Source organism: Podarcis cretensis, assembly GCF_951804945.1.
Source record: "Podarcis cretensis genome assembly, chromosome: 6".
NCBI lineage: Eukaryota > Metazoa > Chordata > Lepidosauria > Squamata > Lacertidae > Podarcis > Podarcis cretensis.
This window is the reverse complement of record NC_137175.1, coordinates 59,654,905-59,679,344: the sequence shown is the minus strand read 5'-3', so window position 1 is coordinate 59,679,344 and position 24,440 is coordinate 59,654,905. Positions and strand designations below refer to the sequence as shown.

General features: G+C 41.5%; 1 protein-coding gene across 2 annotated transcripts in view; it reads left to right on the top strand.

Moving 5' to 3' along the window:
- Positions 1-242: 242 nt before the first annotated feature.
- Positions 243-24,440, top strand: part of USP24 (ubiquitin specific peptidase 24) — a 75,426-nt gene continuing 51,228 nt past the window's right edge. The window contains exons 1-8 of one of the 2 annotated variants that reach the window (XM_079982067.1): positions 243-701; positions 14,591-14,756; positions 19,280-19,347; positions 19,996-20,139; positions 21,251-21,373; positions 22,174-22,209; positions 23,239-23,304; positions 23,677-23,742. In XM_079982067.1, the coding sequence (XP_079838193.1) occupies positions 339-701; positions 14,591-14,756; positions 19,280-19,347; positions 19,996-20,139; positions 21,251-21,373; positions 22,174-22,209; positions 23,239-23,304; positions 23,677-23,742 (1,032 nt within the window). In that variant the 5' untranslated portion in view covers positions 243-338. Of the gene's footprint in view, positions 702-7,878; positions 8,094-14,590; positions 14,757-19,279; positions 19,348-19,995; positions 20,140-21,250; positions 21,374-22,173; positions 22,210-23,238; positions 23,305-23,676; positions 23,743-24,440 lie in introns of those variants that run through there. The other variant, XM_079982068.1, reaches the window with a different exon arrangement.

Below are 24,440 nucleotides of genomic sequence, written 5' to 3'. Positions count from 1 at the left end.
CTCCATTCACGTTCGGGCATTGGCCTCGCCTCGCCTCCCTCCGCACGTGATCGCGGCGGCTCTCTCTCTCTCTCTCTCTCTCTCTCCCCCCCCCCCCCCTTTCCCCACGCTCATCCGGGCTTCAGCAGGCCGCTTCCGGGTGGGTGTGGGGCTCGGCGTTGTCCTGCCCTGAGGCGGCGGCGGCGGCGGCGGCGGCGGCGGGAGGCGGGCCAAAGGAGGAGGAGGAGGAGGTTCCTGTCAACATGGCGGCGCGCAGAGCGGGCGGCGGCGGTGGCGGCGGCCGCCGGAGCGGGAGCAGCAGCAGCAGCAGCGCCTGAGGCGTCGCGGAGCAAGGCGCCATGGAGAGCGAGGAGGAGCAGCACATGACCACGCTGCTCTGCATGGGCTTCTCGGACGCGGCCGCCATCCGCAGGGCCCTCCGCCTGGCCAAGAACGACATCAACGAGGCCGTGGCGCTGCTCACCAACGAGCGGCCCGGCCTGCACTATGAGCCCATGGACAGCGGAGGGGGAGGCGGCGGCGGACAGGGAGGCCCCCAGCAAGGCGGCGGCGGCGGCGGCGGAGTCTCCCGCGGCGGAGGGGACGGCGAAGGCACCGGTGGTGGAGGAGGAGGAGGAGGAGGCCAAGGTGGAGGCGGCGGCGGCGGCGGCACTACCGGCTTCGACCCGCCCCCTGCCTACCATGAGGTGGTGGAGAACGAGGTAACGGTCTCTGGGCGGAGGATGGGAGCGGGCGAGGCTCGCCTGTGCTTTGCGCCGCCGTTAAGTGGGATCCCAGCCTGACCTTTGGCCCCACCGCCCCGTTGGAAACGCATCGGAAGGGGGACGGGATGGCCTTAAAATACCGCTTTGGTCTTGAGAGATAGAGAGAGAGAGTGGACTCGGGGTACTAAGAGTTTGCAAGGTTAGGAACCGCGCAGCCCTGAATCCTCACCTCGATTTCTTCTCAAGGGGCCCCCTCCCCCAGTTTCCACCAGTTAATAGGGACCCCGCCAAGTGCGCCTTGGGGGTCTTGGTGGAGTTGACCCCCCCCCCCCAAAAAAAGCAGGCGGGTTTTCCCCGGCGTCTTGTGCATGAGCTGTCAGGTGCATAACCCAAGCTTCAAGTGCGATCTCCGTTTGGGTGCCCTGGTTTGTCACCGGAAGAGGAATGTAGCCTGGAGCCTAGGAAAAGGGATTGCTGTGTTATGCCTAGGCTGCAGTGGTGGAGGGTTTGGAAGCTGGTCACTTGTGTGTGTGTGTGCAGACTCATTCTTTCATTATGAGGTGCCCATACTAATACTTTACATATCTAATCCGATGTAGGCCATATTGCTTTCAGTTGAGTTTGCTCCCATGTGTGTATAGTTTTGCAGCTTTTGTTAACCAAGGAGTTCTTTGAGCACCCATGCAATTCTTTATAGCAACATTGTCCTGATTGTCTTACTTGAAAGAGTCTGGGTGGCTTACAAGCAACAAAATCAGGAGGCTTTAAAACTATTGCATCATTAGTGGTTGAGGTAGAACTGGATTTGATGCTTATCTAAAAGTGATATTGATAGGCCCAGGTGCACTTCTTTTGGGCAGCTGTTCCAAATCTTAGGCACCACATCTGAAAATACTATATCTCTGGCACTATCCTGCTATACTGCTGATGGTAGAGAGACTCATTAAGCAAACAAAGTTCTCAGTTATGTTCATCTGGGAGGAGATTTTTGAAATATTCTTGTCCCAGATTGCTTAGAGCTATAAAGCTCAATAATTTTGTGCACTATATCACATAGGTAGCTATGTTGCATGAGCAGCAAGTCATAACATATTCAGACATGGGCAAAAAATAAATAGAGGTATAAAATACGCATTCTGACAAAACCTCATAAAAGCATATTGTGTCAGGAACTTAAGAGTTGTAGTCAGTTAACTTTTACTCAGAGTGGACCCATTGAAATGAATGGCTGTTTAGGTCTGTTAATTCCAGTGGATCTTCGCTGAATGCAATAATTAATGTTTGGATCGTGTAAGCTGATCCAGACATTCAGTAGCAACTTGCCTGGTGAGCAGTGTGGAGGTTGGGGCTGTCTGGGCACATCCAGTCCTGCCAGTACACCTGCACAGTCTCTGCCACCTTGCCCCTCTTCCTCTTGGTAGTGATGCGACTCTCCCCACTGAGTGAGCTGCTTCTGACTATGTTGCAACAGGTAAGAAAATGAATAGCCTTCCTACAATTGAATGGGTTTGGGAATAGGAATGAAAGGCTTCCTCAGCTGCTTCTTGGTGGAGTCACTCTGAGCACTTCTACCAAGTGCATATTCTCTGCTGCCTACAGGAAAGGTGATGGGGGCTTCCTGGGGAGATACACTATTGGCCAAGGACAGCATGGACTCCTTTGACTTCTGTACAAGATAGGAATTCAGAAGGCATCTGGGACATCATCCAAGCTGTCAGTGGAGAAGCAACATGGCAGCATTGTAGACCTCTGATACAATCTTATTCTGATCCATCATACACTGAGAAAACTAACTTATACTCTACTTTTTTTTCCATACTTCCTCTCATTCCGACCTGCAATGCTGATTAGATAACATTCAGGTATGAATTTGTGGTTTGTCTCCAGTAATGTACCAGGACGGTTCACCTAGCACAATGGGATTGTTTCTTCTACCCCCCCCCCCAAACCTCTGAAGCTGAATTTGACAGCAGGCAATGGCCAGAAAGGGACAGAAGAGGAAGCTCCATTGTTTGCAAGGAAGCCCATTGCACTGGTGAAGCTGCAGTGCTGGGTGCAGCCCTGTGTTTCTAGTTGTATTTCCAAGAACAAGTGCCTGAGTTTGTTTTTGGCTCCTCCCTCCCAAGGCCACTTTCCTTTTGAGTCAAGTAAGATTATAAGCTTTAGGTCAAAGACTGTCTTATTATTTGCTTTTCTATGTAGCAGCCTCCCTTTTTTTGGCTGAGGAGTGAGATAAAAATCCTTCAAACAAACAAATACTACTTACATTCCTTATCATATTCCCACCCCAAGACTCCAGAAGTGATGTTATTGTATGAACCATTTTAACAGATAAATAAAAAGTTAAAATCAAATTTGAAAAGCTGGTTTTTGTTGTGAAGAAAGAGACAGATGCCTGGGGTTGAGAACTCTGGCTGGGAGGTCTTTTGCCAGGCTTGGTTGTGTACGAACTCCTTCTTTTCCTTGCTCCCAGTTCTCCTAAATTACATGCTGACAACTGAATCACGGCTGAAAAGGTAAATAAACATAGGAATCCATGAGCATATTCTTGTAGTAAGTTGGGAATTTTAATTATGTTGGGAACCAACGCAGAAGTCTTGTTTTGATTCTTAAGCATTTACTATTCTTGGCAGTTGTCATTACTGTAGTGCCACTTCAGTGATTAGTGCCGTATAACCACCAAATATTTACCTACTCAGTTTTTGGTGTGCCATGTAAGAGCCAAACTGTCTATCTATTTATTTATTTCACAATGTTTATATACTGCTTGAGTGTAATGAAACCTCAAAGCAGTTTACAAAAAAAAAAAAAAAACCACCTACGTAGGACATTTGTGACTGGATTAGCCAACATTTTGATTCTTTAAAAGCTGTCACAGGAATCACACAATTAGATCTGATCAGTAGTGCTGAGGAAAACAAGAGACTTTCTCTCCTCTGTCAATTTCTGTTCTGTTTGACTGTCTTGGGAAAATACAGATATCTAAATATTTGGTCCTAACAGAGATAAGCTGCCTTTACAGTTTCCTGTACCTGGTTTTGTTCAGCGGCTATGCAGTGCCAATACTAATAATCTAAAGTAACACATTGGCCAAAAAATAACGGGACTATTCTTTTTCGCAAAAGAGTCCACTACTTGTACTTCTGCACTGTACACCCGTTCATCACAGATGAGTTGCTATAACATTCATATTCAGAGTACCATTCCCATCCATCCCATCTTGGGTGATGGAAGACTTGAGACTATGATCATGTTCTTTATTTTTTTGTGTGTGTGTGTTCACACATGTACAATTGCTGTGGCAAACTATGCTTATGCATACCTTCATATATTTAAGAGCATTGCATCATTCACTAAACATTCTGAATCATTTTATGAATGCTTAATCCTTGTCAATAATTTAAGATATAGTGTGTTTAGAGTGCAGAAGTGATATTTTTTATCTGTGAGACAGAAAGTTGCTATCTTAATTTTAAGATGAAGGGACTTGAGTATTTTAACCAGAGTTGGGCGAGCTTCTCTTCCCCCACTCCTGTGGCTTACATTGGCCTAAAGGTTAGAGCTAGGGGGCTGCTTCAGAGGACTGCTCTTAGGGTAACTGGGATGGGAAGGTAACAGAAGCTTACCATACAGGTGGCTCTGGGAACAGGAGGGTCTCTTTATGGGAGTAACTGTAGTAGGGCAGTCTTTCAGGGCAAGTTGTAAAATGGAAAGTCCTTTCTGGCTTGTTTTTTAATCTGGGCTGGGGAAGAGTTTGGGAGCTTCTAATGGTCACCTCTCCTTCCAGTTATAGTGCGATGTACTGCTAGAATTTAGTGGTCTGTGTTCACGTTGCATAGCTTAGTACTACATCCTGAAGTGCAACAAGTTAACTTAGAAAGTTTGAACAGTTATTGTATAGAATAAATATATACCCCACAGATTCAGATGTTATATTTTCAAAAACAGGTATATTCAGTTATGTGGTACCTTCTGTGAAGGTAAAGGTCTGACCACAGCATATCAAATTTCAGAGCTCTAACTCATTGGGAAACACCAAAACAATTTTCATATTCCTTTCAGGCCAAGCACCTGATACATAGTGGTCTGACACATGTTTGCCAAGTGCAAATTTTTACTTGTGCACAGCTCTTAAGAATGTTTCTTTTTTATGGTTTCGCTTTTGCCTACGTAGTTGCTCCTCTGTTTTCCTGTATATTATTACTCAGATTTCTTAACTTGCCCTTCAAGTTGCAACAATTTAAAAATACAGTATTAAAAACAGTTGAAGCAGATTACAATCAAGAGTAGGATGAGTTCTAGTTGTATATATATTAATTGTTTTGTCTTTTGCTTATAAATCAAGTGGGGGAGCTGAAGCCTGAAAAATAGTGTAAAAGCTTAAGTATACAGTAGTTTCTTCACATTCTCCATAGATATGTTCATTATCACTTTTGTGCCAACTTCATAGCTTTCTGAAATTACGGGTTGCAGTCAAGTCAAGTGATAGCATTGATTTCGTTGTTTAACTTTGTCATGCCTATGTTCTGTTGATTTTTAAAGGAGGAGTTCTTAAAATCTTAGATATGGAAGGACTGTGCCACCAACATGTTAACCCTTTTGTGTAAATTATAAAATACAGCCATATGCATTTTGTGTATAACACGTTTCAGGATTAAAGCATTTTTCTATGTGGTGTTATTGGGTTCCTGGTTCTGCAAAACTGGAATCTCAATATGTTTTCAGCACTTTTATTTCTTGAATAAAAAATATTTATGGACATTGTCTTTTTAACCTTCTCCGCAGCTGTTATAGTCTTTAGTATATTTCTTACTGTTAACTTCCACCTTTAAAGGGTTTCCAAATCCCATGTGAAATATTTTTCTGTTTACTGAAGCAACCTCCAAGCGAAGATTAACACTTGATGTGATCTAAATGTTTATCATTGGTGGAAGTGGGAGGCCATTTATGCATGGAACAAACAGCAGCTCAGCTGGGCAGGAAGTGTCTTTCAGATAATGTTCAGTAGAGACATTTTCTGGTCATCTTCCCAGTCAGAAGTTCTATTCAATGACAGCTGCTTAATAAGGAAGTGAAATGCTGGAGGAAAATGAGGCCAGTGTTAGAAGTTAATTCTACCAAACACATTTTGAATGTTTCTGGATAAGAACAGGAGTCTCTTATAAGAAAAGGCCTGGGAGGATCCTAATCTTTTATAGGTTTTATTTGAAAACAACTTACTTATACAAAAAAGCTTGCCTGGGAAAGCAGAGGCAGAGGTCTGACAGTTTATAACAGATCCTCATTTGGTGTCAACTCTTTTTCACCTGTTTTTTGCATGTATTGTTTGCTTTCCTTTGCTTAATATAAAAAACTGTCTAGATGAACTTTTCAAATTCAGTGTTAACTGACAAATATAAAAGGGAGCTATAAAATTGTAACTAAGTAGATTTATACACTCTGAGTTATTGTGTGAATCATTCTATGCACCTGTGTTTCAAATCATTTTTCCTATGGCTGTCAAGTATGGAATAAAATGTCCTGTCTATGGCAGCATCCTGATCTGGATGCTAGCACCTGACAGAAGGACAGGGGGAGGCATTCCTATTACCATGCCATGGACAATTATCCTTGTTTCACTATGAATGTATTTAGCTGGTATTATAGGATTTAAATTCTGAATGTGTTATCTTTGTGAATGTACAATCTTGGGCACCCCAAAGGAAAAGACAGTGGTGATTAGCACTTTTCCCTTGGGAATGGGAAAAAGAAGTAATGCTAGAGAGGGCTGTTAAAGTACCCATAACTTATATAATCCTGCAGCAATATAGATGAACTAAAATAAATAGGCAACTTGTGGTTTAATGTTTGATGAAAACTGTGCTGTAGAAAATGAATCGCACTGTTGTGTTTTCCTAGGCTTCCATTAAAGAACTATACCTGCATTTGCATTAAAAAATGCAGGCAAGAATAATTCATTCTATAGAGGAAAGCATAACTTGCAGGGCTGAGCTACATCCAAATATCCCTCAAATTTCACACTTCATTTGTGCAGAATCAGAATAAGTGGTACCTCTGGTTATGAACCTAATTCGTTCCGGAGGTCCGTTCTGAAACTGTTCTTAACATGAGCCACCACTTTAGCTAATGGGGCCTCCCGCTGCTGCCACACCGCCAGCACGTGATTTCTGTTCTCATTCTGGGGCAAAGTTCTTAACCCGAGGTACTACTTCTGGGTTAGCGGAGTCTGTAACCCGAAGTGTTTGTAACCCGAGGTACCACTGTATTACTTGCATGTACATGCTTGCAACTTTCCTGACTAGGTTACTTACTTACATGATTTTCTTCTAGGATAGTGAGATGTTATTTTGCAGTTGCTGTAGTTGTCCACACACTGGCTACTTCCAGGCTAGGCTGCTGTAATGCGTTTTACGTAGGGCTACATTTGAAGGCAGCTCAGAAGTTTCAATTGGTACAGAATCCAGCTGCCAGGTTGCTTGGAGAGCAAAAAAGTCTGTGTATATAACACCCATTCTCCTTCAGTTACTTTCGTTGCCTGTTTCTTCTAAGCTCAGTTCAAACTGCTGCTGAGTTTAACATTTAAAGCCTTTAATGGTTTTGGAATAAGTTGTTTGAAGAACTGCCCATGCTCTTATGAGTGAACTCTAGGTGCAAGATAATCCTTGGGGACTCTGTTGTCTGGCCTACCATAAAGAACAATCAAGTTTGCAGATAGCAGGGACGGGGCTTTGGGGGATGAGACGGGACACCACATCTCTGAAAGTCTTTCCCCCAAAATGTGTTTGAACCCTCCACTTGAGTATTTTATGTGGGCCCTGAAAAGTTTATTTTGTTCTGTCAGGCTTTTTGTGATCCTGTTGCTGGGTTTTTGTGCTATTTTTTTCAGTAATTATGATGTAGTTTTATTGTGCTAAAAAAACGCACCTTGGGAGGGCACACCTTGAAAGGTGACTTATAAATGATTCAGATAAATAAATGATGTGTAGTTTTGTGCTCTGTGATTTTGCTGTCATGTGTAGCATTGTTTGGTATGCTAGTTTTGCAGATAATGTGATGATGCTGTGCACAGCCTCACAGTAGTTCAGCGTTGACTGAATAACATATCTGATGTTGTTTCTGGCTCTCTTTGCCATGATGGATAGTGTGGAGACTGCTGCTCTGCTCTTAGCAGCAACCTCTGACCCTGTACTTCTCCTACTTGCTCTACAGTCTAACCTCAGGAGGCTCTTCTGCAAAACCTCAGAGGTTTATGCACTGTGTTGGAGGTCGTGGGTAGTGGCTCTATCAAAGATTGGATGTATCTTGTTTTAGCCTAGTTAAGTAGATTGAGTTTGGGACATCAATGGGGATAGATGAAGGGATTGGAATCTGTGTTGAAACTGTGTTAGGGTAAGTCTAAGATTGAGCACTTCTGAGCTTGGGCAGTCTTTTTTCCTCTTGAAGGGAATATCCCTTTGCAAATATTAAGTGTTCTCTTTGTTATCATCAGGATGCCACTATCACCACACTAAAAAAAGCATTCCTCCCTACATATATTCCATAACCCATAGTATATGTATTGCATCACTTAGCCCAATAATAGCATCATTTCATGAAATGAAATTTCTAGCCTTTACTCAATTGAAAAGATTGTCTTTATTTTGCCTCTTCTCCTGTGCGCATCATTGAGCTTGGCCAAGGGGCAGACAACTGCTAGGGAATTTCCTAAAGGGTCTACAAAAACATCAGAATATATGAACCTATGGATGGCATTATAGTTCAAGAACATCACTCCTCCTCTCTCTATATAGTGTAGGACCTCTATAGTCTAGGAGGGGTTCAGGGGGTGTCATTTTTATAGAATTTCCCTTCATAGTCAAAGATCCCCCTGTGTTTTAGGTTAATTGATAGAGGCATTGCCATACCACGAGCCCAGATGCTCTCACGGAAACCCAGATGAAAGCTTGATCAATATGAGCAAGCGTCACTTGATATCTATGGGAATCAGTTGAACCACGATACTTAGGATGCATAATTGTGTATTTGCAAGTGCATGTTCTGAGAGTATAAATGTTGGGAGATTATGTAGCATGTGGTATCACAAGATAAAGATATCTAAGAGTTTTCCTTGCTTTTCTAGCTGTTATCTTGAATAAAAGGGCTATTTTAATGTGATGTACTTTGGGGTGGGGAATCCTAAATGGTGACTGGTCAGAAACACAATTTTGAGGTTTTGACGGATAGCACAATGAAAATGTGTGTGGATATTGTAATGCTGAAAAGGGTTCAATAAGAGGAGGGGTGCGAGGGAAGGTTCCAACATTTGCTTAGAAAAAAATGTGAAGAAGGGGGAACATGATAGAGATGTATTCATGCTGCAGAGAAAGTAGGTAGGGTGTTTTTCTCAGAATATCAGAGCCCATGGCTGTCCAATGAAGCTGGGTAACAGAAAATTCAAGACGGGCAAAGGGAAGTATTTCTTTACGTAGCACACTGTTGAACTAGCGATGGCCACTTATGAACTCCTCCTGAATTTCCCATAGACCTCTAGCTGACCACTGTGAGAAAATGCAGCAGGGCTCTTCTTACATTCTTACTGCAATGCTCACCATTCTCAAATGCTGTTCTATAACCACAATGTTGTTTTCTATATTTAAATCCATTGAAAAGATAGTATTTAATGTCCGTGCTTTCAGTTTGTTGTTGCTTTCCTAGATAATAGTTTCCTGTTCCACGGCACTTAATGTTCATTCTCAGATAGGAAGCATTATTTTATGAATGTGCAGTTGTTTTTAATACAGAGAGAGTGCTTGTTAGACCAGGAAATGAAAGCAATAAATGAGACAGTGGAGTGGTACTGGAAAAACAACCTGTGACTACTAGTTCACAAGTTTTGAACCTTGTCCAAGTACATACAATGATCGAAAATAGCCTGCTCACTGACTAGCCAGTGTGCAGTGAGTCATGGTTTTGGTCTTTTTGTGGTAGCTATGTGTGTCCATGAGAGTTTTATTGTTAGATCCATGCTTGGCATCAATTTGCATCCTGTTGGCACTTTTAAAAAAGGTTAAATCTCAAGCTGAACAATGGTCAGCACTTACTACCCAGTCTTGTACATGGTGAAGGATTTCATAGGCTCCACTGCTTTGAGCAGCATTAAATGCCTTTAGACCTAGGGTGCTCAAACTATTTGTTCGCAATAATAATAATAAAAAAAGTTAAAGCCTCTCTTCATTAATTGTAACAAATGATTCGAATTGTTAGGCCTGCTAGACGGAAGTAGGTAAATTTAAGTGGTGTTTGGGGAATGGAGAGAGAGCAGCGATTTATAAAATGAAATGTGGGTTTTGTGCTTTCTGTTCGTAGAAATGGCTCCATAGGAAATGAAACTGATGAGAAAGTGGCATAAATGACCTTATTTGTTGTTGTTGTTGTTTAGTCGTTTAGTCGTGTCCGACTCTTCGTGACCCCATGGACCAGAGCACGCCAGGCCCTCCTGCCTTCCACTGCCTCCCGCAGCTTGGTCAGACTCATGTTTGTAGCTTCGAAGACACTATCCAACCATCTCGTTCTCTGTCGTCCCCTTCTCCTTGTGCCCTCCATCTTTCCCAACATCAGGGTCTTTTCCAGGGAGTCTTCTCTTCTCATGAGGTGGCCAAAGTATTGTAGCCTCAGCTTCACGATCTGTCCTTCCAGTGAGCACTCAGGGCTGATTTCCTTAAGAATGGATCGGTTTGTTCTTCTTGCAGTCCATGGGACTCTCAAGAGTCTCCTCCAGCACCATAATTCAAAGGAATCAATTCTTCGGCGATCTGCCTTCTTTATGGTCCAGCTCTCGCTTCCATACATCACTACTGGGAAAACCATAGCTTTTACTATACGGACCTTTGTTGGCAAGGTGATGTCTCTACTTTTTAAGATGCTGTCTAGGTTTGTCATTGCTTTCCTCCCAAGAAGCAGGCGTCTCTTAATTTCGTGGCTGCTGTCACCATCTGCAGTGATCATGGAGCCCAAGAAAGTAAAATCTCTCACTGCCTCCATTTCTTCTCCTTCTATTTGCCAGGAGGTGATGGGACCAGTGGCCATGATCTTCGTTTTTTTGATGTTGAGCTTCAGACCATATTTTGCGCTCTCCTCTTTCACCCTCAATAAAAGCTTCTTTAATTCCTCCTCACTTTCTGCCATCAAGGTTGTGTCATCTGCATATCTGAGGTTGTTGATATTTCTTCCGGCAATCTTAATTCCGGCTTCGGATTCATCCAGCCCAGCCTTTCGCATGATGAATTCTGCATATAAGTTAAATAAGCAGGGAGACAATATACAGCCTTGTCGTACTCCTTTCCCAATTTTGAACCAATCAGTTGTTCCATATCCAGTTCTAACTGTAGCTTCTTGTCCCACATAGAGATTTCTCAGGAGACAGATGAGGTGATCAGGCACTCCCATTTCTTTAAGAGCTTGCCATAGTTTGCTGTGGTCGACACAGTCAAAGGCTTTTGCATAGTCAATGAAGCAGAAGTAGATGTCTTTCTGGAACTCTCTAGCTTTCTCCATAATCCAGCGCATGTTTGCAATTTGGTCTCTGGTTCCTCTGCCTCTTCTAAATCCAGCTTGCACTTCTGGGAGTTCTCGGTCCACATACTGCTTGAGCCTTCCTTGTAGAATTTTAAGCATAACCTTGCTAGCGTGTGAAATGAGTGAAATTGTGCGGTAGTTGGAGCATTCTTTGGCACTGCCCTTCTTTGGGATTGGGATGTAGACTGATCTTCTCCAATCCTCTGGCCACTGCTGAGTTTTCCAAACTTGCTGGCATATTGAGTGTAGCACCTTAACAGCATCATCTTTTAAAATTTTAAATAGTTCAGCTGGAATACCATCACTTCCACTGGCCTTGTTATTTGCAGTGCTTTCTAAGGCCCATTTAACTTCACTCTCCAGGATGTCTGGCTCAAGGTCAGCAACACCACTACCTGGGGTGTACGAGACATCCATATCTTTCTGGTATAATTCCTCTGTGTATTCTTGCCACCTCTTCTTGATGTCTTCTGCTTCTGTTAGGTCCTTACCACTTTTGTCCTTTATTATGGTAATCTTTGAACGAAATGTTCCTTTCATATCTCCAATTTTCTTGAACAGATCTCTGGTTCTTCCCATTCTGTTGTTTTCCTCTATTTCTTTGCATTGCTCATTTAAGAAGGCCTTCTTATCTCTCCTTGCTATTTTTTGGAAATCTGCATTCAATTTCCTGTATCTTTCTCTATCTCCCTCGCATTTTGCTTGCTTTCTCTCCCCCGCTATTTGTAAGGCCTCGTTGGACAGCCACTTTGCTTTCTTGCATTTCCTTTTCATTGGGATGGTTTTCGTTGCTGCCTCCTGTATAATGTTGCGAGCCTCCATCCATAGTTCTTCAGGCACTCTGTCCAGCAGATCTAAATCCTTAAACCTGTTCCTCACTTCCACTGTGTATTCATAAGGGATTTGATTTAGATTGTATCTTACCGGCCCAGTGGTTTTTCCTACTTTCTTCAGTTTAAGCTTGAATTTTGCTATAAGAAGCTGATGATCTGAGCCACAGTCAGCTCCAGGTCTTGTTTTTGCTGACTGTATCGAGCTTCTCCATCTTTGGCTGCAGAGAATATAATCAATCTGATTTCGATGCTGCCCATCTGGTGATGTCCACGTGTAGAGTCGTCTCTTGTGTTGTTGGAAAAGTGTGTTTGTGATGACCAGCTTGTTCTCTTGACAGAACTCTATTAGCCTTTGCCCTGCTTCATTTTGCTCTCCAAGGCCAAACTTGCCAGTTGTTCCTTTTATCTCTTGGTTCCCTACTTTAGCATTCCAATCTCCTATAATGAGAAGAACATCCTTCTTTGGTGTCACTTCTATAAGGTGTTGTAAGTCTTCATAGAATTGGTCAATTTCAGTTTCTTCCGCACCAGTAGTTGGTGCATAAACTTGGATTACTGTTATGTTAAAAGGTCTGCCTTGGATTCGTATCGAGATCATTCTATCATTTTTGAGATTGCAACCCAGTACTGCTTTCGCAACTCTTTTGTTGACTATGAGGGCCACTCCATTTCTTTTGCGGGTTTCTTGCCCACAGTAGTAGATATGATGGTCATCCGAACTAAATTCGCCCATTCCCGTCCATTTTAGCTCACTGATGCCCAGGATGTCAATATTTATTCTTGCCATCTCATTTTTGACCACATCCAACTTACCCAGGTTCATGGTTCTTACATTCCAGGTTCCTATGCAATATTTTTCTTTACAGCATTGGACTTTCCTTTCGCTTCCAGGCATATCCGCAACTGAACGTCCTTTCGGCTTTAGCCCAGCCGCTTCATCAGCTCTGGATCTACTTGTACTTGTCCTCCGCTCTTCCCCAGTAGCATGTTGGACGCCTTCTGACCTGAGGGGCTCATCTTCCAGCGTCATAACTTTTATATGCCTGTTGTCTTTGTCCATGGAGTTTTCTTGGCAGGGATACTGGAGTGGCTTGCCGGTTCCTCCTCCAGGTGGATCACGTTTGGTCAAAACTCTCCACTATGACCTGTTCATCTTGGGTGCCCTGCTCGGCATAGTTCATAGCTTCTCTGAGTTCTTCAAGCCCCTTCGCCACGGCAAGGCAGTGATCCATGAAGGGGAAATGACCTTATTTGCTTTACTATAAATAAGTTGAAGGAATGTGCTGTCCACATGGGCTACATTAGTTGGGGTGGGTCAGATACCATCTTGCTCTTTGTTTGTTTTTATTTCCCCTTATGGGAATCCACCTTAGCCTTGTAGATCTGTACCTATGGATTTCAGAATCTTTTGCTGAAAATGTGAAAAATAATTAGAAAGTAACTATAGCAGAATGGTTTATAAACTAGATAAGGCACTCCTGCGGTAACCTAAAGAAAAATAGATACCTGTAAAGATTCTAAACCAAACTTTGTTTTGAGATTATGGTGTTCTCTGTTTCCTTATTCACTGCAGTAGTGATGATTTGGTTATTTAGATATAAAGGAGAAGATAAGTTCAAGGCCAAATAGATCAATATTGATTTGTTTGATATGATTGTCATATCCCTATGTAGATGCAGATGTGATAGCTGTAAGCCTTTCAGTGTGGAAAGAGCTCTTCACAAAGTTGTAGGTCTAGCTGCTCTTCAGCATGGTGATGGTCTTTTTCATGTTTTTCTTTCTTACCTCAGAAGTGGTGCACTCACTTCTTCTATGCATTATGATCTTGGACAGGTGAGTAGTCCAGTAAAGGCAGAAAAGAGAGCCACAGTCAGTGTACACATCCACTGTAATGCAGAACTATGGTAGCTGTATATTCCATATCTCCTCCTGCATTTTTGTTGCATAGTGGGGAAGCAGAGCCTTACTAGAGTGCCTGGCTTGTGGGTCTGGTATGATCAGATCTGTGGATGGGCAATTAATACTTCATTGTTAGCATGTTGGATTAATTATGTGATTATCAGAAGTTGTATTCTATATCTTTTAAATAATTAGGTGATTTCTTTTTGGTTTGAAAATGATTGGAATAATGTCCTTCAATCCTTTCCAGACTTTTGATTCAGTAATCTAGGAAAACTTTTAAGTCAATGATGGTAGTACATCTGTCTCACCACTGTGCATATATATGTCACAGTGCTAGATTCTGCATTAATCCTCCCTACTTTTTCTGGCAATTCCTTATTTTTCTGCTGGGTGCAGAAATGGCGGGAAAAGAGGACAGCAAATAGGCTTTGTTTTCTGAGTTAAGAAGTAGAATTTCTGTTGCACAGGAGTTGCTTTGTAGTTGGAATGTCAGGTTTTCTGGTATGGGTCTGCTACAATCCCTTTTTATAACAGCCAGTAACTAGAACAACTAACTCTGGCTTCTTCATACAGCTAACTGTGGCTTCTTTTCAACAGAAAAATGACGAAAATGGGAACTGCTCTGGAGAAGGTATCGAGTTTCCTACAACAAATCTTTATGAACTGGAGAGCAGAGTATTAACAGATCATTGGTCCATTCCATATAAGCGGGAAGAATCTCTTGGCAAGTGTTTAATTGCATCCACTTATCTTGCAAGGCTGGGTAAGTTGCAACCTTTTTTTTTTTAAGTAGCATCATAGAAATGTTGACTTTTATGTTAATAATGGTGACTTGATAGTAAAAACTTGTCTACTCAAATAGCTTTTGACTTCACCTTTTTCCGCGTTGCATGTTGGTAACAGGTGTTTAATTAACAAAATCTTTTCTTGTTGGAAGTAGTATGACTCTCTTGGTTTCAGTAGAGTGCTGTGCATTTTTAAGCTGATGCTTTCACCTTTTAATCAAATGTTTCAGAATCACTTTTGAATTATAGGTGATCTTTAGAACATGTGAAGACAGGCACAAATATATCCCTTCTTAAATATTATTTTGTTTGGTGGCTAACAAACTGTTGAATAGGCTGGTATGCTCAAATACTGGGGTGAAAATGAAATTTTATTTTCTAAACTTGCTTAAATATATTGCCAAGAGCAGGGCTCTTCAGGCAATTATAGAAAATTAACTGTGTTGTTTTGTTGCAGCAAAAACAAATGAGCTGCTAATCTAAAAAAGGCTAGTAGTAATGTTTTTTTATATGGAAATGCTTGTAGTATAATTGCAGTATAATTAAATGGCGGTAACACTAGTCTGCAACATTTCAGTAAAACTTTTGCACACTTGGAAGAGTGTATGCATGTGATGCTAAAGGTGATTATTTGGTGTTAGTTAAGTTGTGGTGGGGGTGTGGAAAGAGATTGGTCTTTTCTCATTATGAAAAAATCACAAAGTCTTCTGAAAACCAATTTCTCAAACTGTGAAATACCCAGCAATTAAAAAAGGTAAAGGACCCCTGACAGATAAGTCCTGTCACGAAAGACTCGGGGGTTGAGGCGCTCATCTCGCTTTACTAGCCAAGGGAGCCGACGTTTGCCTGCAGAGTTTTTCCGGGTCATGTGGCTAGCATGACTAAACCGTTTCTGGTGAAACCAGAGCAGCGCACAGAAATGCCATTTACCTTCCCGCCCAAGTGGTACCTATTTATCTACTTGCACTTCGACGAGCTTTTGAACTGCTAGGATGGCAGGAGCTGGGACCAAGCAATGGGAGTTCACCCCATCGCAGGGATTTGAACTGCCAACCTTCTGATTGGCAAGCCCTAGGCTCAGTGGTTTAGACCACAGCACCACTCGCGTTCCTTAACCGCTTCTCAAAGGGAACCGTGCCCAGCAATTATTTCCTAGATATTTCTGCTTGGCACATAGAAAGGGGTCTTGGAAAGGTATTTGCAAAGGGAGGCACAAAAATGGTTCCAGTGGCATTACTGATAACTTTGGCTTAGATCTGCATGTGCGTGCACACCTCCTTTTTCCTCATTTCAGGAATCTAAATCCTTACTAGGGTCTTTATTTTATTGGAGCTTCCAAACTCGTAGAGCCCCTGCCTCGTAACTTAAGTCTCCAATGAAGTCTTGGGAATCTCTTTGCTTAGCTGGTGAGGAGGGTCTAATTGACTACACTTCTGAGGTGGTGTGCAACAAATTAGATTGCACAACAGAACATCTCTGCCTGTGTGCCCCTTAAATGTGTTCTGGGGATAGCCTGAACCCTCTGGAGCAGATTTGGGGAGAGAAGTTCCCTTGAAAAGAGGAAATCTTTGTGTCAGCAGAACTGCTTATTTGGATTTCACCCCTGAGCTTTTGATGATGCTTAAAGTTAAAGGGGGGGGGGGTGAGGAAGTAGCATGGCATCTCTACATAAGGGAAGGACCAAAAGTTATTGGTAGAGTGTGTGCTTTGCATGCAAAAGACCCCAAAATCAGTATCTGGCATCTTTCAGGTAGGCTGAGGAAAGACTCCTGTAACCTTGTAGAACCACTGCCAGAAATGTAGACATTACTGAGCTTAGAATGTTGGTGCATATGGTCAGACACAGGCAACAAAAGCTGAGAAAACTTGTTTTATTGGTGACAGAGGATAATGTGGCTTTTTGGCTTTTTGTGTGTGTGGTGCACAGTCGGGGGTGATTCAGCTGTATAGAATGAGCCAAGGACTGTATAAGCTATCTCCCCACACTAAACTGAACATGTTTGGAGACTGCCTGCAAGCACTTAAGGGTGAGTGGAAGGCTCACGCAGATTCCTTTTATTGCATCACAGGAGTGTAAAGGTCTTGAGCCTTCTTTGTAGAAGTGGAAGTGAAGAGGGAGAGAATAAAGTGAACCTTGTATGATGAGAAATGCATGTTATCCAGCCTTATAGAGTGTGCCAAGAGCAGTGGGGCCCTGCTGAGGTTCAGACCTATATAGGACTGGAGTTGTGTGCCCTAGATTTTCCCCCTCCCACTGATCACATACATTCTTAATGAAATGTGCCTTAGTTAAGGGATAAGGGAAATTAACTGTTCATGTACTCAGAGGCACTTTCCTTTATTATTAAATAAGAGCAAATGCAAATTGTTGGGATAAAAAAAAAATCATCTGAAATGGGGTCTCAGAAAGAGGAATACATTGAGGAGGGTGCAAGTGGACAGATTAAGACTTACTGTCTTACAGATATGGGAGCAATCAGCTGTCTGCATTGATTTACAGCAGGGTCCCTAGCTTTCCTGGGCCCCTGGGCATATTTGGCATTTTCAAAAGGTGTTGTGAATAACACCACAAAATTGCTGCTGTGGAGCGAGCAGGGCAGAGAAGGCTGCAGGTCATAACATGACTGCTGTGAGTGTCATGCCTAGTCACAAATTTTGGAAAGTACGTCTCTCTCCCCCAAACCCACCCTGCGACTTACTTACATTGTATGTCTCCTAGGAAGGAGGTAGGCAGGCCTGGAGGAAGAAAAAACAAGTAAAGGCTCACAAACCCCGGAGAACAGGGGGAAACAAACAGTCAAATGCAGACACCGGTGGCCAGGGAAGTATGGGAAACAACAACAAAAAAAAATGTAGATGGCCAGAGAGGAAAAGGTTGGGAAGGGGAGAATGACAAATACAGACTGCTTCAGAGAGGAAAAAAGTTGAAACAAGAATTTAAAAATAAAAATGCAGAACTGCCGCCACCCCCCACCCCCCGAGAGAAGGACAAAACCTACACACAGTGTTCTGTTCCTTCCCTTCTCTCCCTCGCTAGGTCCCTCTTTTCTTAGCCCCCTCTTACTTCTTTTTTACAAAACACTTTTTCTCCTGGTCACTCTGTGTTCTCCTTGGATAGTGATTTCAGGCTAGAAAACAAAAGAGTTTGAAGAGGAAGTGGGAATGGCACTCCTCCCACTTCCTCTCTCAGCTTTCTTTTCCAAGCAGAAATCACTCTCTTCTTACTTCTGAAGGGGCAGGGAGTGAAGTCATAGCATTGTATGGGGTATGGGGAGTACAGAGGCTTTCACTGACGTTGAGAGAGGCTTTCACAGGTGCTATTGCACGCAAAAACCACATTGAGGATGCTGGCATTACAGCCGAAGCTTTATAAATAAATACATTCTATGCATGCCTGCACATATTGGCTCTTCTGATTTTACATGCTGTGGAAAATCACCAAGTCACAGGATATGCATTGGGCCTCCATTTGAAAGGAAGTTCTTATAGGTGCTGGTTGAATGTGAAATCTTTTGTTTACAGTGCAGATGTGTACCTCGGTCTAGTGCAGCCCTGTAAATATAAGCAGTCTGCATTTGCACCCTTCAGGTTTACAGCATGTGCTTTGTGCAATGATGCTTACTCAGGATGATAAGTGATGCTGCAAGACCTATGCTTCAGGGAACTATTTAAGTTGTCTGTGCATAATCAGTATCATCATGAAATTATAGCTAAATTGCAGCTGTTCAGCGCAAAGCATTGCCTGCTTACTTCTGCCGCAGATGGTGTGTGGCACATCTGATGTGCTCAGAAATGTCTGTATCCTTTCCCAAGGGTTTGACAGTAAACACCATTAAAGAAACAAAATAGTTCCTAGGTTGGGGATTGAGTCTTCTGCTCTTGAGTATGATCTCTCCCCCTTCCCCGTTTTTCATCTTGATGCTTCAGATGAAGTGAAGAGCATTTATGTCACTGATAACTGCATACGCTCCAGCTGGAAGTATCTGCATCCACAGAGAAAACAGAGCAATGCTTACCTTTTATTACCTTTGCTGTAATGTTCTACTGTGGAAGCCAGCAAACTCTGCCTGGGATTCATAGAGCTGTTCTGTCTCATGTGAACTACCCTCATAGAATTTCTGACTCCAGTGCCATGTCATAAACTACTTTTGAAAGTCCCACAGTTGAATAAGAAAATATCTAAAGTCTCCTTTGTTCATAGTATTCTGGATCCTGGCCTTTGTGAGCAATACCTTGCCCCTTTTAAGCACAAAAATATGGAGCTTTAGAAAGCATTGTTGCTTCTGTGTTGACTTTTAGAAATCTGCACTGTTTTATTTCATTCATTTCTCCTTATTAAAACTATAACTTCTTTGAGTTTCTTCATCATTAAAATAACTGGTATGCAGTAGTGGTGTTTGTGTGAACCAACAAAAATCTTGTTTGGGTAGCCCTGTGAGCTTCAGTCCATAGCTTGCAAAACTTTGCAGGATCCTAACTCCTCCTTTTTTCCTTAAATAAGGGCTTTCGGATTCTGATGAAAACTGCAGGAGGTTTATGGACAGATGTATGCCTGAAGCATTTAAAAAGGTAGGTGTAAGAGAAAATTCCAGTGGATTCTATCTAGTGCTGTAGATAGGAGAGTAGGTGGTATATAACTCATAAAGTGGCAGCTTGCTACATTCTGATACTGTAGCAAGTAAGGAGCAAGAGGGCAAGTTACAATAATGGACATGGTTGACAAATACTATTGTGCTGTTCCACTTCAAATTTGCAGAGTTAAGAGCTGCATTTGATTTTTCTTTGGCATGTTGCAGCAATTTTGTGGTGTTCTACAAAATAGGTCATTTTTTATTGGGACAGCAAATGGGGACAGGAGAATGGGGCTATTGAGAAAAGTTTGTAGGAATAAGGACAGGAGTTTGTTTGGGGTCTTTAAAAGTGGATTAGTGAGGTTATGCCAAGTGAAGATGTTCTCCTAGCCACCTCTGGTCTTGGAATGTATTGAAGATATTGTGTTCTCTAAATATTCTATGCCTAAAAATGGAATCTTCTTAAAACTGGGATGGGGAGCTAAGGTAGATGCCGGCTGTTCTTTCCAGGTTTAAAATCTGCCTTCAGAAGTTGTTTGTTGCTAAATAGATAGCTCCAAAAGCATTTCAAGGCTAGCAAAGAGGTACTCTCTTCCCCCTTGTAGATCCATGTCAGCATTTTAACACATACTGTGCTCCTTTGCAGCTGTTGACATCAAGCGCTGTTCATAAATGGGGTACCGAAATCCATGAGGGAATCTACAACATGTTGATGCTACTAGTAGATCTGGCTGCAGAGAGGATAAAGCAAGATCCTATCCCTGTTGGTCTTCTCGCTGTACTCACAATGGTATTGCAGTTACTTGATCTCAAGGCTATTCAGCATGAAAATCTTACAACTGAACATCTGTTCATCCTAAACACATGGCATATTAAAATGTAAAATCTAGAAAAGACATTTCTTGGTTATATTTGCATACTCAATACATTCCGCCAAATCATGATTAAGGAAGCTTTTAACTATGACTTAGTGTGATGTTTGAATTGACAAGACATATTGAATTGACAAGACATACTGAATTGACAAGCCATCACCCATTGAACCAGAATAAGAAACCTAGTTTGAAGTGGTTTTTTGAACCATGGCTTGTACTATTCTGGTTTGCCATGTCTGAACTGACAAACCAAAGTTATGGCTGTTGTGTCATTTTTCAAGAACTGCTCCAAACCTTGGCTTTCCTGTATATTTGGAAATTCAAACCACTTAGGTTCTAAACTATAGAGAATGTAATTAATTACTTAGCAAGATGTATGTTCATACTTCGCTTTGACACTTGGTATTCCACTGTCTGCAGTGACTTTAAACTTGTCAATTTACTGTTTTTAAGAAATGTGAAGAGGGAGTGACCATATCTCAGTGGTAGAGCACATAGTCTGCAATCTCAAGATCCCAGATTCAATTTCTGGCATCTTCAGTTAGAAGGATCAGATGGTAGGCAATGGGAAAGATCTCCCTCTGTCTGGGACCCTGAAGAGCTGGTGCTTGTCAGAATAGACCATACTAGAGCGGATGAGCAAACATTCTAACCTGGTATAGGGCTGCTTTTTGAGGTTTCACTCACAATATTTCACTTTTCATTTTAAAAGCCAAAGTTAAGCATCCATGTTAATATCTACATAAACAAAATCCGAAGCAATGAATTTCGCCAGTTTAGGCTCCAATAGCCACCCAGTGTTTTGTCAAATAAAATTGGTTTTGAGATACTAAAACTATGTCTTCTATTTCTTCACTCTGAAGATCTGGTCCTGCTTCTGCAAAAGTGTATGTACTTCTTGATGTTCAAACACTTTTCTTTCCTAGGAAGGAAAACCTGATGAAAAGCCACTTGATCCAAATGTGTTTTACATTGGAAAATTATTAATCCTATATGTCTGCTTTCTTGTCACACCTTTCGCTCTAGGCTCTTAATCCTGATAATGAGTACCATTTCAAGAACCGAATGAAAGTATGCCAAAGGAACTGGGCAGAAGTATTTGGAGAAGGCAATATGTATGCTGTCTCACCCATATCTACTTTCCAGAAGGTAAATGTGTACACTTCAGGTCTCTTACTAGAAGTCAGACAGAATTTAAGTTGTGTTTTAGTGCAATATATGTGTCACTTGAAATAAACATTGCCATTTCCTCCCCACCCCCTTTCCCATATCTAACAATTTATCAATCTGTCTCATTGACAGTAGCCTTTGGTGTGCTATTGTTTCTGCTACTTTGACTATAATAAGCGTTTAATTACCACTCCAACCACCGTGCTCTCTTCTAGATCTTTGTGGTGACCACACTGTAGCTGTGGTTTAGACTGTCGTATGGGTGTGATAATTTCCAGTCCTTTTAGATCTGAATAGTGGCTAAGGAAGTGATATAAGGAAGTGATAAATGGATAAATAAAAAATCGGTCATGAGACTTTTTAGACACTTTTGCAGCATTGAGCTTATTGGTGCCAAAATATTGCTTCTAATTTCATTCCTTAAAAAATAAAAAATAAAAAACCCTTCTACTCCATTATGGATTATAAATATAACTGATTCTGTGTCACCAACTCCATATCCTAATCTTGCCATAGAATCATAGACTCATAGACCATAATATATTATAATAGGTTAGGCAATGTTTGGGAAGTGGATAGTGCTAACCATCTCATCCAGAAATGTTATGTGCCTTATCTGAGCAGTTGTTGGCAGGCAGTGCATGTGTTGTATTTGCAGTGACCAGTCATGCGTGAAGTAATCTAGAGCTCTAAATGAAACACACATTAAAACACCATTATTTTACAAAGTATCCTTGTGGGGGAAATGTTACTAATTTGTTAACATCTCTGTTGGCTAGGAACCACATGGATGGCTAGTGGACTTAGTGAATAGGGTAAGTAAATGATAAAGCATTATTTATTCTGAACCATCTGCACATATAGGTCACTATAAAGACTCTCATTAAACAAAAATAAAACCAGTTCCTGGGGTGGGGTGGGGGACGAAAAGAGGATGAGAAGAATGACTGTGAAGCAATACAGTTAAAAATATTTAAGCTGAGATTAAGTTGGAAATAAGAGTGAAAGTGTTGGTCAAAAGACATACGGGGGAAATAGGATACATTTGAGGAAGGATCTGAAGTGGAAGAGTTAGCACCATGTCTATATTCAGGGAGATCACAAAAGAGAATGAATGGGTTGTAATTTAAATCAAGAGGACTTCCGTCAGTGAAGGATGTTAGCACTGGAAGAATGAGGATCATATATAGGCATGTATTTTTAAATGATATCCAGTGGATGAGTTTATAGTGGTAACTGAAGGGAATGGGAAGTATTTGAAGGGAAATGAAGAGCGGATATCACTTGTACAATGGGAGAGGTGAATGTTTTTGTCAGCAGGATGAGTATTTTTAGCACCAAATATGAGGGAGAGGCTAGAGTTCTGTGGAGAGGCTTCCAAGGCTCATTTTGTATGTGTGTGCACACATGTGTATGTATGCAGCATTTTTCTTGCAAAATGTTCATGTGTCAGTTTTCATCATTTATCTGGAGCTGTAATAGAGTAAGAAGAAATGTATGATGCATATGGAAAAATAGTTTTACCTCTTAAAGGGATTTGTCATCAATTTACCTGTGAAATGCCATTGAACTGAGTGTTCTAGGTGAACTTCAGAAAAATATGAGTCTTTGACAGAGAGAACTGCACTAGTAGTTTTCCTATCCTCCTATGAGAATTGTTGTACCTTTACCTCCATTACTGAAATAGTAAAATCCTTAGACTCAGCATACCTTACTGATACACTTTCCTGTGGTGGACAACTGTAGGAAATGCTCATCTATTCATGCCTGTTTCTGAGACCTATCACACTACTTTTATTTATATAGTTCATGTCTTTGACGATGTTGTTTGTATACTTATTTAGTTTGCAGAATTAGGTGGATTTTCTGCAATTCAGTCTAAGCTTCATTCAGAAGATATTGAACTTGGGGTAAGTTAAAATCCAGATCATTTCCCTTTGTTTTATGAATCTTTCACAGTAGATGGCTCTTGTTCAATACTTATGAATTTTCTGCTGTTGTGGAACTGAAGTAATATTTTAGTCTCAAGATGTGCTGGGTGAAGCAAACACAACTTCTAAAACTATAGTGTGAATTGGTGTGCTTCATTGCATTACCTTTAGGCTGTATTTGCTGCTGCTGTCGTCAAGCAAAACTATACTAGCCATGTTCATCTGTCTGTTTTATCAAATACCATTCTCTTGTCTTAGTCTCATATGCTAGGGACCAGTTTGGTCCCTTCTTGTGGTATTTGCCTCGGGTCTGTTCTGTGTATGTTCTTAAATGCTTTCTCTTTCTTCTAGGCAGTATCTTCTTTAGTTCAGCCTTTGGGGGTTTGCGCAGAGTATCTCAATTCTTCGGTAGTACAGGTGACTTTCTCTTTAAAATTATGTACAATTAGTAACTTGCTCTGAGCTTTTTTAAAAAAAGTGAAACAAGTGTGGTTCATTGCCCTATGCCTTATGTTTGTTTTTCAGGTAATGAATCTGCAAAATACTTGTTTTGAAACTCATAATATTGTAATAATATAATAACACCAAGTGATGCTCACATTAACATTGATGCTATTATTGTTAAAAACAACAGTCAGTTTGGCATAACTAGATAATCTGTGAGATACCTTTATAGGACAGATTGGAGGTGGGCGGACTGTGAGATCCAATTTGTACACTTAGAATTAAATAATTCTGAACCCTGGAATTTGTTTTTAGTGACAGAACTGAGTTTGAAGTCCTTCCACATAAAAATCCACTCCTCCAGCAGTTGAATGGGGGGGGTCATTTTGCTGCCATTATTAAACAATTGGGAGTTGGAAATCCTTGTTCTACTTTAACCCACCCAGAGATCAATCAGTAGGTCCTAATCTAACATTTGCCCACCCCAGTATAGATTTGTATTTATTTTTACATTGGGAAGTATCTAACAGTCACATGTGAAGGTTGTTTGTACAACTGATCTTTCTCCTCCCTACAAACACTTTAAAAGCCTTTCTGGAGGACTTCATTGAACAACGTGGGCTGTTTACCTGTAAGGGGGGTGTTGTCTGAAATTGGGCGCTAAAAACCTT